At 36.4% G+C, this 15,723-nt stretch overlaps 1 protein-coding gene across 1 annotated transcript; it reads right to left on the bottom strand.

The window, feature by feature from the left end:
* Window positions 1–11,848: 11,848 nt before the first annotated feature.
* Window positions 11,849–15,723, bottom strand: LOC137737789 (Major facilitator superfamily protein). The gene is made up of 9 exons (XM_068477344.2): window positions 15,393–15,723; window positions 15,013–15,239; window positions 14,631–14,695; window positions 14,377–14,539; window positions 13,590–13,738; window positions 13,241–13,495; window positions 12,940–13,108; window positions 12,757–12,849; window positions 11,849–12,402 (listed from the first exon to the last, which is right to left on the bottom strand). Exons 1-9 carry the CDS (start codon window positions 15,664–15,666, stop codon window positions 12,100–12,102), a joined length of 1,698 nt encoding a protein of 565 aa, XP_068333445.2. The 5' UTR covers window positions 15,667–15,723; the 3' UTR covers window positions 11,849–12,099.

Below are 15,723 nucleotides of genomic sequence, written 5' to 3'. Positions count from 1 at the left end.
GGTCAAATCTTAGTGCAACAAGGATTCTTAAGGCTAAAGATGCTGAGAATTAGGGGATGAATCTGTTTTGTTAAGACGCTTAGTTCAAAGTCCTATAAGAATTAGGATTGGTCGAAACCTAATCAGATTGGGTTGAGGAGTTTTAATCCTAGTTTATTTCTAGTTCGGCCATGAGAGGATTTGCTACTATAAATAGAGAAGGGAGTGCATCATTCAAGTCCCTTTCCAATTCAACACACAAATTGCCCTGCTCAAAACTTCTCAACAACCCTGGGATTTTCTCCTCCCTCTTTCTTCCAGCCAACACATCTTCAGTTTGGATAAACAGCATTGTGAAGGCAACTGGCAACATCTTCAATTTGGATAAACAGCACTGGAGCCCTAGAATCAGCCGATCGAGGAGCACCTTCAGTTTGAATAGATAGCACTGCTTCAAGGCTGACTAGTTATTTATCCAAGACTCAGTCGACAAGGATTTCTGAATCCTTGTTGGTAGAGGTCATCTCATTAGCCTTCTTGGTGAAGTGAGGTGTTACAGGTTACTAGGCTCAGCACGTTGAAAGCCGAATTTTGTTTTATGATTGGATATTCACAAGTATCTTTTAGGGTTTGACATTCCAACGACCGAACGACATTTACAATCAAGACGTATATCTCTTTTGAGTGATTGTGTCCATATAGTTTAGTACCAGTTTAGCGTGCTTATACTCTCATGAATATGATCACTATGACTGAACCCGGTGTCGACGATTTGTGAACTTCGCAGAACTAGCAGCCTTGTCTTTAGGCTCTAGAACTCAAAGGCTAAGACATGTTCCTTCTTCGGCCGCAGTCGCAAGATCGAGAAGTCAGCAGCGCGCCCAACGCTACATCAACACATTCTACTCCCTGACTGAGTTCGGCCGACGAGTTGGCATGCCTCGCACATAATTGAAGGACATAGTTAGCTTATTAGTTACACGGCCTGCACGTCACGTAGGCTTAATAGTTTTAAAAATCAACAGAGACATATAGCATTGGAGCCGGACCTCCTCTCTTTCTTTCTTGTTCCTAATATTTTTCAGTATTCATGACAAAAATTTGCCTTCATCCTTTGGTCATCAGAATTGGATGTGATCATGACATGAAACTTGATCACTCTTGATCAGTATGCAGCCATTATTGCGATTATTCAAATACCCTTTTAATATTTTTTTATTTTTTATTTTTTATTTTTTTATGTTTCTTCAAGCGAGAAGGTAATGATCATATTCCAAAGTTTACAAATGCGGTTGTGTTCCTCCAACAAATCCCACCTAAAGATATTGTTAAGTATAACATTTGAGATGCTTGTTGACATGCTCATTGGCCAATTGCACTGCAAATCTTTGTCAACAATTTATTTTTAATTTTAATTTTTTCTTGGGTTGGTGATGCAATGCTATTGTGTCATGTCATCATTGAGAAGGAAGCAATCTATGATCAAGATTTGTTCATGTCGTATTCTGGTGGTTTTCAAGTTACGTTCTTGGCATGCCCATCACTTGTTAACAATTTAGTTTTAATTTTAATTTTTTCTTGGGTTGGTGATGCAATGCCATTGTGTCATGTCATCATTGAGAAGGAAGCAATCTATGATCAAGATTTGTTCACGTCGTATTCTGGTGGTTTTCAAGGTACGTTCTTGGCATGCCCATCACTTGTATGGTAGACTAGATTTTTGTCACGTCGAGTAATGTGGACTTGATTTGGCCTTAGGGTTCACTAACTCATCCACGTAGTGGATTATAATTGGTCAATTATAAATTACAAAAGGAATTAAGTGATGCTAAGATTGTTTTAACTGGAGATCATACATAAACATGAAAACAAATATGTATTACTGATGCATTGCATACCTCATATGTTTAAACATTTATCTTTATTATGAAAATTTGCGAATCAAAACGAAGATTTTTATAGATTAAAACTGAGCTTTAAACCTTAAGAGTTGGATCAAATGTTTTGCAACTTAAAAATTAGAGATATAAGTCAAGTTACAATTTAAACCTACATCCCCAATAAGATAAAACCACGAAAATAATAATGAAATAACCAATTAAAAAGTCAAGTACATTTTGCACTTTTTTGGAAAATTTGGAAATATAGTCATTTTAAAGAGCACTTATTGAAATATAACCTACTTTTTACAATTCTTATGAAAATAACCAAATTTGATGTTCAGAAGACTTAATTACCCTTAGACTAAAACTCTCTTCCTCCCAACATTGTAATTTTCTTTACTCTCAACCTCATTCCCTTTGTTGAACCACTAGGCATTGCTCTGTTATCTCTATTCCATTCAATAATTAAAATGAAGATCACCAATTTTCCATGACTAACATCAAAGTTAACTAACAAAAAGAAGAATAAGAGCTAAGAACTAGCTAATCAGTTAATTAGTGATGTAATACTAATTAGTGAAGAGCGGAACATAAGTAGTTAGGTTTACTGCTAAAAGTGAGGCCATAGCAAGGCAACGATGCAGGTTTGGTTGAAGTTGTTCTCCTGCATGGTAAAGGGGGATAATCTCGGCCAGTCCATGACTTGACGCCCAAGAATCCAGTCCATGACTTGATGAAGAAGAATTCGAGCAGCCCGACGACGACGTTTAAGGAGGGGATAATCCCAACCCTCTGACGGTGATCTGGTCCTTGCATTAGGAAACTCGGTCGACCTTCATTTTGTCGTTGGAATCGTGAAGCAACGACTCTGATAACTCCACAGACGTTGCTGATGATTTAGTCCCATGACTGTGAGAGATAATCAGACGCTGCTGAAGAGAAAGTTTTAGTTCTAGGGCAATTTAGTCTTTTGAACATCTATTTTGTTTAGTTTTACAAGAGTTAAAACAATGTAGGTTGTATTTCAATACGTGGTCTCTAAAATGGTTATATTTCTAAATTTCTCCACTCTTTTTGGTATATAGACTTAATGAAATTTTCATTTTCTTGAAAAATATCGACAAAAGCAACCATAAAGTTACGGAATCATTACTCAATATATAATTACTCATTTGGTTGTCAAACTATGGAGGCAAACACTCTTTTTCGCATCTAGCTCGTGGTGGGTACATAATTTACTATATGAGCATCATATAAACGTCATGTGGATGGAACCACAAAAATCATAGAAAGAACAATTTTTTTTTTTTTTTGAGACTTTCTTTAATGTCAAATTCTTCAAGAGTATAAAAATGAAGGGATTAATAATGTAATCTGTAGCTTTAAGATTGTTTTTGGTTAATTTCATAAACTATAACGGCCAAATGATACGGATCTCAAATTATACAAGGTGAAAAATGTGAGAGACCTTAGAGGGAATACTCAGCCAACCTAGGTGCTAGTTTCGTTTGCCCTCACAAGAATACAAGAGATTCTCTTATATCACCATCTCATCACATTATAATCGTTTATTTGATAGACAGTGCATTTTTTAATACATGATCATCCATAATTTTAGTGATACATATCAATATGAAAAACTAAAGCAAATAGTTCGTCATTACATAAATTTGAGTGAAAAATAGTATGACAAACGTTTCTTAGACAGTAACGTCGATAAACAAAACTCGATTGCATGACATAACCTCCCCAAGAACCAAGTCATGCTTGCAAGTTTGCATATTCTACCCTTAATCCTTATCCATACTGAATTACTAGTCACATGCAAAAGACTGCTATACTGAATTGACATAATCGTGATGAAACGTTACTTTCATCATTCTGTCCAATGAAAGAAAACCTTTTCAAAAGGGTTTTCTTTTGTTATTCTCACACACCAAATGTTGCGTTTGTGCATCTAATAAAGACATAAATGGTCAAATCAGATGCTTATTGTTCTTATTTTATTATCATATTCTGATTTATTTGAGTGATTGTAAGGTAATGATAATAATTAAGTACTGAAACAGAACCCTCTTTATGTGAAAATCCAAAACAGATAGGTGATAATTTCCAGTGTTAATCATATATGATCAACCTATACTCTAATTATTTGCTAAATCTTTAGATTTGGATATATATCAAGTGATATGGATCACCTACCACTAATCAATTGGATTTAGATCGTAATCATAGTCCACAAAAAAAGCACCATATCAATAATTGGAATCATTGAATAAAAACACATACGTACGCGCAAGTGCCTGCACAGAGAATCTTACGACTTAATCATGGATTAATGCATCTTAATTAAGCAATGTTAGCAATAAGCACACTGAACCGCCACGCAACTAAAGATTTGAATGGTGAGCCAAATGGGTTTTCATATAGATTAGCTAGCTAATAGCATAAACCACCACTTAGTACTACGGTCTAGTAGTATTCATCTTCATTTGTAAATGAAATGTCTTATGTTCGATTCTTCCCAAAGGCAAATTTGAATCACATAATTGCTAGTTCATTTTGAGGCTAAGCCTATCCCCTCCCCGTTAGTGTAGATAATATTATTTGTTAAAAAAAAATAGCATAAACCAAACTAGAAGGCTAGAATATGCACATGTTTTAATTATAAAGGGAAACATCACAATTGGTAAATTTTGGCTTGTACATTTCTACAGTATAATGATCACAATCTCGGTGACATGTACGTTTATGTCTTGTCTTTCAAATGATGAATACGTCATACATGACCTATCTGGACTTTTATATTACATCTTTCACTAGAGTTCATTCGGACATGTGCATAGGTACAAGAGAGAGTAACTATTAATCCATTAAAGTGTTATATGTGGTAAGTCAACTAAAAGAAATAACTCAATACAATATTTGCGCCAAACCGTGGAAGAAAATGACTGCATTCAATATAGAGCCAAGTATTCTCTGCCTATATATATAATAGGTCCCATGGTCCTACAAACCGAAGGTGCATGGGCAAGCCATGGCCAAGCATTTGGGGTTGCCCAAATGAAGAGCTTCAGTTGCCCTAAAACCGTGGCCATATAAACACTAGTCCTAGTCATGAAACCCGACGTTTGAGTACTTGTCTGGTAGATGTCCGGCAATTCTAGTGGCCACCATAGTTTTTCCAATTTCAACTAATATTATTGTGGGGTTGATCGGATGATATGACCCAAATACCAAAATCCTGCAACTGTTGCTTGAGCAGGAAGGAACTAGTGGGTATATGTATGTGTGTGTGTGTGTATATATATATGTGTGTGTATATGTATATATACGCACGCGCGTGTACACACACACACTACGCATTGGGATTATAACTAACTCCTTCTTTATATGTATGACCAACTGATCACTTCAAACTCAGATTAGTTAAATGTGACCTTTATATGGTTTAATTAGGTAATAACAAACAAATATGTGGAGTGACTCAAGCTAATGACTAAGAGCATTCACTCAAACTAAGTGTTGCTTAAGAGCATTTGCTTGAATTAAGTTCTCTTTTTCTTGCCAATGACCGGAAAAATCATTTTTTTTATGAATATAGGATTGATTTTAATAATATGTCATCAAACAATATTCCTTAATTTTGAAAAAGAGTCGAAGGAAGTGGTTGACATGGGGTACTGTGACAAATTCGAGTATATATTTGGAGTTATGAAGGCGTGACTGAAGGTTATATTGTGTATTTAGATCGGTCCATTGATTTTATTTTTCAAACCGAACGATCCCTAAATTAGGAAATATGCGGTTCTACGAGCACTTCATCAATTAATATACAAGAATGCTGGCCTAGATTCTTCATAAGGTTTCATTTTAGTATTGATATCCTAATATAAGTTATGGCTTCTCGGCTAAGTGTAAGCTTAAGAAAGTAGACAAGCTACTCGGGAGTGGAGGATGTTTTACCTTGATCAATTTGTCTTGTTTATCTTAAGGCATAACCTTAATAATGTCATTTGTATTGGGGTTTAGATACCCTTAATACATTATTTAAAAAAGTGTATTAACTTTTTGTGCATAAATATTCCCACTTAATTAGGGATTATATATGCCTATATACATTGTTCTGAGGTCAATGATTAATCACATGGTTCTTGTTTGGTTTCCAATTATCATATGAAGTGTGTGTGTGTGTGTGTGTGTGTGTGTGTGTGTTTGTGTGTGTGTGTAAGTTAAATATTTGATAGGAGAAGGTGGAGTTTGGTTCAAAAAGTTAATTTGCTTCACATGGCATTCACGTGTGTGTGTGTGTGTGTGTGTAAGTTAAATATTTGATAGGAGAAGGTGGAGTTTGGTTCAAGAAGTTAATTTGCTTCACATGGCATTCACATGCTTTATATCTAGAATTCTTGTCTTCCACTCAGCCAATGCCTAATCAAATCAATCATTTGGCAATTGCAACTATTTTTCTGGTAAGGGCACTTGCAGCTCTGGTTTTAGGCCAAACAACCTACTTCTTATCCTTCCATTTTATGGGAACAATCCAAATGCAGGCCATCCGTACATCTTCATACTTATCCATTATATAGTCATAATTATTTTTGAGTACATCGATATTTTTACACTAAGGAGAGGAGGAGTTCAGTTAAGCCATACAACGGATAACCAAATTTGGATGTATAACCTTGGCCTTGGATGTAGCACTTCACATGTATTTTTCTATAATTTAATAGCATTATATTTCCCTGCATTTTCCTATTTTATAAAACAAGATAATAAACAACGTACAATTCATAAGGATTAAAAGAGGACAAATTATGATCAATGATTGATTCATAAGGGAAAAAAAAATTGAGAAAGAAAACCCAGGAGCAATAACTGTGGGCTGAACATTGGTTATGAACCTGTGCGTCTTTTGCAGCACATTGTTTTATTTGGGCGAAAGAAATTTCATTAAGAATAAACCTGTTTCTTAGAATATTCATAAGACTATACATGTAAAAAAATATTACAATTTTACTGTAAACACGGAAATTTTTATAATCAATGAAATAAGAACACATATATAGAATAATATTTGTATTACATAAATGTTTAAGGTTACAATCTTTGTAGTTTATATTTTACAAGAATATTCCTCTAATCTCCGGTGTTTAGATTTAATCCAAGGGTGGCAAGCACTTAATCTTAAATCGGGAAGAGATTTATTCAAGGTCTGTCGATGCTTGATCTTGAACAAAATAGGACCATGAGCATTTTCACGTGGTGGGTGGTCTTCAATTTTAGTGTGGATGAACCAGCATGTGTATTAGTTGAGCTTGTTCATTCTCCACAAGATTGATGTAGAACACGAGTGTTTGGGCGTTTGGTGTTTGCTTTTGGCCAAAGAGCTTTCTGGTTTTCTCCAAAAGTTTGGACTTGCTTCCCTTTCTTTTGAAGTCAAATTTGATTCAAGGGTGGTGAACACTTGATCTTGAATAAGGCTTGTGATTTCTTCAAGAGTTGTCGAGGCTTGATCTTGAACAAATTGGGACCCCAAGTAGTATCACGTGATAGGTGATCTTCAACTTTGATGGTGGATGAATTGGCACGTGCGTATCCATCGTTTTCGGCTAGGATTACTGGGGTATCTAATCCCATTTGATCCCCTAGCTTTCGTCTCTCAGTGTCAATGTCAGCCCAACACATTCTATCAGGTTGGATGAGCCTGAGAGGGTTGTCAGAGGTGCATTTTCAGGTACGAAGTTAGCAAAATAGTGTTTCTCACACAATATGGTGTGCATGGTGGCACTATCAGCCAGACTTTATGCTTGTTGATTCTCCACTAGCGTGATAAAAATGCAAAGAGGCAAAGAGTTCTATCAAGTCATATGAGTTTGTCATGTGCCTTAGAGTTCACTTTTTTCTCTTGGAGCCTTGTATTTATAGGTCTTTCAATGATTCTTTTCACTGAATCAATTCATTTGTTGGGCCTTGATTTATTGAGTCTGTCTTCGTGAATCGTCTTGATTAAAGCTTGATTTGAATTTGATTTGGCATTATTTGAACTAAATCAATTAACTTGATAATTTGACCAAATAATTTAGTTGATAAAAGAACCAGAGCTTGACTTGGACTTGATTTGATATTTGATTTGAACCAAATCAAATAATTTGGCAAACCAAGTGAAAGAACTTGATTTGGTATTAGCTTGATTCGGACTTGATTGGTGTCCAATTTGATTTAATCAAGGGTTTTATCACAAATGGTCCTTAAAATTGACCCTCACCATCAAGATGGTCCCTGAAATTGAAAATCAATCAATGTAGTCCCTGAAAATAGGTGTCGCAAATCAATGTGGTCATTTTTGTTACAATTCTGTTAAAAATTATATTAAGTGCTGATATAGCACATAAATAGGCCCCCATAAGTCTTCTTTTTTTTTTTTTTTTCCTTTGTCCTTGAAATCGACCCACAGCATCAAAATGGTCCCTGAAATTGAAAATTGATCAATGTAGTACTTCTGTCACAATTTTGTCAAAAATTATGTTATATGCTAATGTGACACATAAATAGGTGACACAAGTCTAATTAAATTTAAAAAAAAATTAAAAATAGGCTTAATAATTTAATAGTTAATAAAAAAATTGTCAACCCAAAAACCCAGTCCTGCAATCACCTCTGATCCCAGTCCACATTTCTCTACCTCCTTCGCTCTCTATTCTCTAAAAAAAAATACCGATACACGCATCTTTACACACTTCAACACCCTTTACCGGATTGAACTTGGATCGAGATCACCTTTGGTGACGGCTTGGCGCATTGGCAAATGGGACATTACCGTTAACATTTAGGAGATCAACATCCTCACAACCTTAATCTTCGAGAGCTTGTTCGACGCCTCCCTGATGGTCTGGTGATGCAAAGAACGGCGAGGTCTGCCTTGGGATAATGAAGTTATAACCGAGGTGCGTCTATTGTTGGTTGAAAAATATTCCCACACCCCCTCTTAGGCTTTGGTTAAGCCTTGTGCCTTTGAGAATTTATGAAAGAGATCTCTCTTCGGAGCAGACCCTACTATAAGAAAAAAAAATTAATTGTGCAAAAAGGTATTTAGATAATTTTTTTATTATTAATTATTAAATCAACATCAGCACATAACAAATTTATTTGCAAAATAGTGGTGGAAAAATTATATTGATAGGCGACACCTATTTTCAAGGACTACATTGATTGATTTTCAATTTCAAGGACCATTTGTGAGAAAAACCTGTAAATCTTGTGAGGCCTATTTATGTGCCACATCATCACTTAACATAATTGTGATAAAAGGACCACATTGATTTACGACACCTATTTTCAGGGACTACATCGATTGATTTTTAATTTCAGGAATCATCTTGATGGTTAGGATCAATTTCAGGGACCATTTGTGATAAAAATCCTTTAATCAAATGACTTGATTAATCCTACGAATGGAAGAATTTGATATGAAGTCCAATTTGATTTAATCAAATAATTTAACCGACTAAATATTGTTAAATTAACCAAATAATTTAATTGACATGATTTATATCAAAGTCAATTTAAAAGATATTTCGCATTTGTTTCGACCATCAACGTAATCTGGTAATTGTTTTATATTACCAAACGTCGACGCATATCACTTTTGATGACTCGCTTGATATTGATGAATCGCATGCTATGTGTAAAAATTGCAACCCATGGACATGGTGCGTGCCACAAAAGCCTAGCAATTCAAAACATTAATTTGTTGACGAGTATTTGTTTCACCAAATTTTACAATGTCTACACCTACAATTACAAACACATAAAAAATAGAATATGATTCTTCAATCATGGAGGACCCTTAGTCCTAAACCCTAGTCACGAGGACTAAAACATTCCATGCTCAAGAGGCTCCATAAGGAAAAGACCTCACCAATCTCTGATGATTTCGCAATTATTGGCAAAGAAGTCATGCTATGAGTCCCTTCCAACAAATATCGAGTTTTTTTCTCATAGTTCTTTACCAAGCCCACAAGCCACAAACACCACGACCTCATATTTGGATAACAATTGCCTCTCTAGAATTCGAGATTGAACAAATCATGATCACGACCACAACTGCAAAATCTCTTCTTGACAAAGCAAGAAGGTGACCATAACCATAAGCTCTCCTTGATAAAGCGAAAGAGTGACTACAACCAAAAAGAAAAAATAGAAAAAAGAAGAGATCAACAAAAATTGCCGCCAACTCCAACTTTAAAAGCAAAGATGGACGGCTAGGTTTTTTTCTCGTGCTTTTATTTAGCTGCCCTGGGGGGGGGGGGGGGGAGGGGGGGGGGGGAATACATTAGTGTATATTCTGGTATTTCTGACTTTTTATGGTTAATGATTTAATCAGCCACAATTATTGAGAAACATAGAACTTAGTAAAAACTTTAAAAAATTAAAATAATTTTTGGCCATTTAATTAAATTTTAAAGGTCCGGATCACTTGATTCGTGAGTTTTGAAGGAAGACATCCATCATCATATATCTTTCCATTTGAAACCTCCAATCCATCATCATTACATTATTATGGTGGACGTGGTGTTTTTTTTTTAGTACATTAGTGTATATCCTGGTATTTCTGACCTTTTATGGTTAATGATTTAATCAGCCACAATCATTGAGAAACATAGAACTTAGTAAAAACTTTTAAAAGTTAAAATAATTTTTGACCGTTTAATCAAATTTTAATGATCCAAATCACTTAATCCGTGAGTTTTGAAGGAAGAGATCCATCATCATATCTCTTTCCATTTGAAACCTCCAATCCATCATCATATCTCTTTCATATGGAAGACTTTTTGGGATGCTGGCCAGGCTGTCTGATGATATGCATGAGCCGTGAAGAATCTCGAAACCAGTCACTTCCAAATATATGTGTATACGTGTTTGTATATATCTATGCTGTAAAATTAAAATAAAACAGCCCACACGTACCTATCTTCATATATGGAGACAACATAAAAAGCTAGTGTTTTCTAAACCAGGTTTGAAAAATGCAGACAGATCTATCATTATCCAATAAAATATTTGTTTTAAGTGTTATAATAAATCTGATAATATTGTGACTGTAGACCATTCAGACTTGAAATCATTGTAACCCATTATGATGGGTACAAATTTACACTAAATGAGTTCATCGTCATTACAGTGTCTAATAAATAATATATCACTATGTACTTTTCCTGCATGACCTTGTATTACTTAGAGGATTTGAACTCCTTGGTTGAATTCAATGAACCCATTCCACCAAGGTATTCTCATCATGATGGTTGTTTTAGAAGATACCAATAATGTACCTTTTAGAATAATGTTATGCTTAAGAGCACTGTTGTTATTTCACAGAACTTACTTCGTAGCAGCAAAAGAGAAACTCTCTTGAAACCAATAAATTGTTTTAATGGCATCACCGATGACATAGATGATTGTCATCTATAAATAGTAAACCATTCTTCCGTTATTGCCACGTGATGTCATCGATTGCAAGAGAAAATCTCCCGTGCAACAGAGCCTACACTATGGTGTTTGAGATTGCGTATTCACAATTGAGACTAACTCTAGTCTAGCCATATGAAATCTTACCCCTCCAGAAAAGAATTTGTCTGCTGTGATGTGTTGGTATGTTGTCCGATTTAATATGCTCAGGACTACCATTTATTAATATTTCCAGACATAAGACATGATATAGTCCAGTTTAATTAGTTCGAACCACTGCAGATCCACATGGCTTAAACTGCAGTATTAGTTGAGGACTAGATTAGCCAGATCTCAGGAACAGCCCAGTTTTCTGTTAGTTTTGCTGTGAATAATAGAAAAATGATTCATGATTAGGATAATATATTAGTTTAAATGGTTTTTGCATGCCATTTTTCTCCATTTTGCACACACCGGGCTTTTCATTCCCTCGATTCTTCTTTGATTTATTCAATCCAACGAGTCAATGACAGAAAAAAAAGGCCAAGGATGCTATCAGTTCATTTCATACACATAGCATATGATATTTACAAAACCCAATTGTTTTCTCTTGTTGATGTGTACGCTACGGTACGAGGCAAAAACTTACAAGTTAGCTTAGGGATCAAGGAGCACGTCAAAGGGGAATGCCCCAAAACTTCGTTGCCTGTGATCAAGGCAATCACAGTACATAACAAAACCACTGACTGGATGAGGTAGGGCCCCCACCGTAGGGCCAAACAACCATAACTCAACTAGATTTCATCTCAATATCTGATTCACTCTCCTCCGGGTTTGCATCAGGATGATCCCGCGGAAGGAGGCCAAGGAGTGGTAAAGGCAACAAGGAGCTGAGATTGCAGATGATGATCAAAAGGGACAAGTTATCATATTGGTCCTTGGTTACACCCAAGAGTTGGGTCAGACCAGCACCCATCAGCCCCCCAAGAACACTCCCAGCATTTGAAATGGACATGAGGGTTGCGAAAAGTGTTGCTTCCACTCCCTCCGGGCATAATCTAGCAGCCAGCACAAGAACAGGCATGAAAGAAGCCTGCAACGAAAAATTAGGATTTAGTTTTGCGGTACAGCCGTTCACAGAATCAGTTCTGTGCACAAGCAATAGATATATTTCCTGTCATGCATGTGGTACAATTAGATTCGAAATATCAAAAACGAAACATTGTTACGACAACAGAACCATGAATAGAAGTTGCGAGCTTAGTTTTTCGAACAGTAATTTCATCAGTTAAATTTATCGGTTTATCTATTTCTAAGAAAGGTTTGAAGCTGCATTTGATTAAATTTTCAAGGCACACTCAGAATGCATGCATCCAAGGAACTACATTCTTTTAACAAATTACAGGGTACAGCAACCAATAGTAATACACCTGTTTTAATAGAGTACCTGACTGAGAACTGTTATGACCAAAGAATCCCCGATTGAAAACCACTCATCGCTTATCCCGAATTTTCGGTTTAATCCAGTAACAAGGAGAACCTGAGACATAAGATCAATAATAATTACACATGAATTTCATTTGACACAGTTAAGTCAGGGAGCCTTAAGAAAATAACTCGTATCACAAACCTGAGTCAACCCAATAGCTGAACCAAAAACAGTCGTTACTACAAAAGTCTTCCGCAATGGAACAGTTTTCAAAAATCCATTATACAGTCCAACCCCAAGCAATGATGCCACAGAGGTAACAAGCTTGACACGTCCTAAGAACTCTGGGGTAAAACCAAGTTTATTTGTGCTGAAAACCAACGAAATAGAAAAGCCCTAGTTAAGATTGGAAACATTTACTGAAACAAATTGAAAGCAGCCATGTACACCTGTAGCTTTTACAAAGTAAAGGATAATGATCATGCTCATAAATTGCACATACGTGAAGTAAAACATTGCAGACTCTGAGTGAGGGGTTGCCTGCCACAGGAAAATAAATAACGTGGGAAAAAATACATTGGGTTGCCTAACAGCATCCCATAACTGAAGAACATTCTTTTTCCAGCTATCAAGCAAGTTATGACCAGCCAGAGGAAAATTTGGCCCCTTCGAGGCACCAATCACAGGCTGCTCATTCACAAGAATAGAAACTGCAGATGTCATCAGTGGCAGCAAAGCCGTGAGACCAAAAACAAACCTGAAACATCAACAATTTGAAAAACAAACAAAAGACCACATCAGATGATTATCAGCAATAGGACCCTACATTCTGAACAGCAAACTTTGTGTACCTTACACCGTAAGCATCCACCAAGGAGCCGCTAAAATAGGAACTCACGATTCCACCAAAAGCAGAAGATCCCCAACACAAAGACTGAAGAGAACCTGACATGCTTTGTGACTCACCACGAGCCCTCTCCACAACCATGGAATCTACAACCTAAAACATACTTAGTTTTGACATGGTTTACAAAGTATGTTACAGAACGAAGAAACTGAACAAAAAAGGAGGCAATTCATCATTTCATACCAGAGGATCTGGATTCTTAAGCTGAACCTTTCTAAATAATGCAAACAAGTAGGCTTAAGTTTTTCCCTAAAATTAAACCAGACACTCGTGAGTCTTGACTCTTTCTTCCTCTGGAATCATTTTAGGGCTTTTCCCCCCCAATTTTTCAATGTTCTCTTATTTGTAATCTCAAAAGGAGAGAACTGAGGATCAGAACTTCCTCATATAAACTCTCTTAGGGATCATTTTGATTTTCTATTTCATAATATCTCTGTATGTATTATGTATTTGATCTGATAAGTTCAAAATTAACTACTTAAGTAAACACATCTCATCGCTTGAATCATATACAATGTTGAGATACACTTTAATTCATAACAAATTTATTTTTTTAAGAGGATTTTCCATGTCGAAAACAATCTAAATAAATGATCTAAATCAAATTCTAGCTGAGAACCAAGTCAACTTCATATTCTGGCTGAAACCTAAGTTCGGTACATAATGTGACACGTAACAAGATATACCTTCCATAACATAACATTCAAACAGAATAACTAATAGATACTTACCACATCTGAAAAGGCAACAGATAGAGATCCAAGAATTATGCAGAAAGCAACACTGAATTTGTTATCAACAACAGTGGCCATCAAACTCCATGACACTGCACCAAGAAGCCCTGACAAAATCAAGTATGACCTTCTTCGGTAACCAAATAGTGGCACAGAATCGCTGCAAGGACCCAAAAAAACTGTTCACAAACAACAATAGCGGAATACAGTAACTGAGAGATACCAAATAGACATGGCAAATAGGCTCACACCTAACAAAACCGTATATAGGTTTGATCAGCCATGGCAACGCAGAAAAGCCGGTAATCACAGCTGTCTAGTCAAACACATATAAATTTGTCAGAAACCAAGACTACAAACACCAAAGACAAGCAATTCACAACTATCAAAGAAAAAACAATATGTGCCCTCACATTAGTAATTCAAAGCTAGAATCCCATTATCCGTAACCCTATTAACACCTTTTTCATACTATTCGGAATCCTCAAAGTAAAATTCTTTACCGATCAGTGCACAACAACATCAATTTAAGCTCACAGTTAATCAAGCATGCCACTTTTAACAACTACAGCTACGAAAATGTAAAGCAAACCAGTCCGGAAAAACAACGGAAAAATGTGAATGTAAATGTACCTCAGCCGGGTCGAGATGCAAATCGTCTTTTAAATAAAAACTGACAGCAAGCCTTGCAAGGCCTAGAACACCTTGTACAAAATACACCATGGCAACAGCCACATTGTCAGGGCACAATTCGACCCCAAAAAATTTCACAGTGCTCGTTCTATGTTTGGTCTTGCTTGGAGAAGGCATGCTTTCCTCTTTTTCCCTATCAGTTATCAACACATCCCTTTCTCCTGCACCTTATCGCATTGAACCAAAACTAAGTAAAGCTTCAATCTTTATCACATTTTGCTAAAACCCAATTGTAAAAACTTGCTTAGATATTCATAGTTACACTTTCACTGCTGAATAATTATTGTAACGTTGCAATAAACGGAAATAGAGAGACATACTAATCCTGGAATCGAGGAACGACTCGTGGTCCAAGTCGAGCCGGCGAGGGGACGATGGCATCGGGACGGCGACTGACATGTCGTTCTCGGGAGGAAGCTTCCGGCGGGCTCTGCGTCGGAGGCGAGTTCTTCTGTGGGCGCCGGATACGAGAGTGCACGGCTTCCGGCAGATCCGAGGGACGAAGAGTGGTGGAGGTGGAGCAAAGGAGGCCGAGGACAAAATTCGATTTCCCGAGGGCAAGATTGAGATTGCACAAAAAGTTGATGACCCCATTTGAAAATTATTTAATACCACAAGTGTACTTGCACGCTTTTTCTTCGGTGTGATGAT

The sequence above is a fragment of the Pyrus communis genome, chromosome 13 (genome assembly GCF_041283825.1).
Source record: "Pyrus communis isolate YQ-2024b chromosome 13, ASM4128382v1, whole genome shotgun sequence".
Lineage (NCBI taxonomy): Eukaryota > Viridiplantae > Streptophyta > Magnoliopsida > Rosales > Rosaceae > Pyrus > Pyrus communis.
Note: the sequence above shows the minus strand (reverse complement) of the source record. Positions and strands in the feature narration are given on the sequence as shown.

What these genes read in the sequence shown, in the direction of transcription:
- LOC137737789 (XM_068477344.2), bottom strand. Translation starts at nt 15,666, where the DNA reads ATGGGGTCATCAACTTTTTGTGCAATCTCAATCTTGCCCTCGGGAAAT. An exon ending in CTGTTGCCTTTTCAGATGTG is followed by an intron (nt 13,739 to 14,376) that starts GTAAGTATCTAT and finishes AGTATGTTTTAG; the next exon opens with GTTGTAGATTCCATGGTTGT. An exon ending in TCATAACAGTTCTCAGTCAG is followed by an intron (nt 12,403 to 12,756) that starts GTACTCTATTAA and finishes TTTTCGTTGCAG; the next exon opens with GCTTCTTTCATGCCTGTTCT.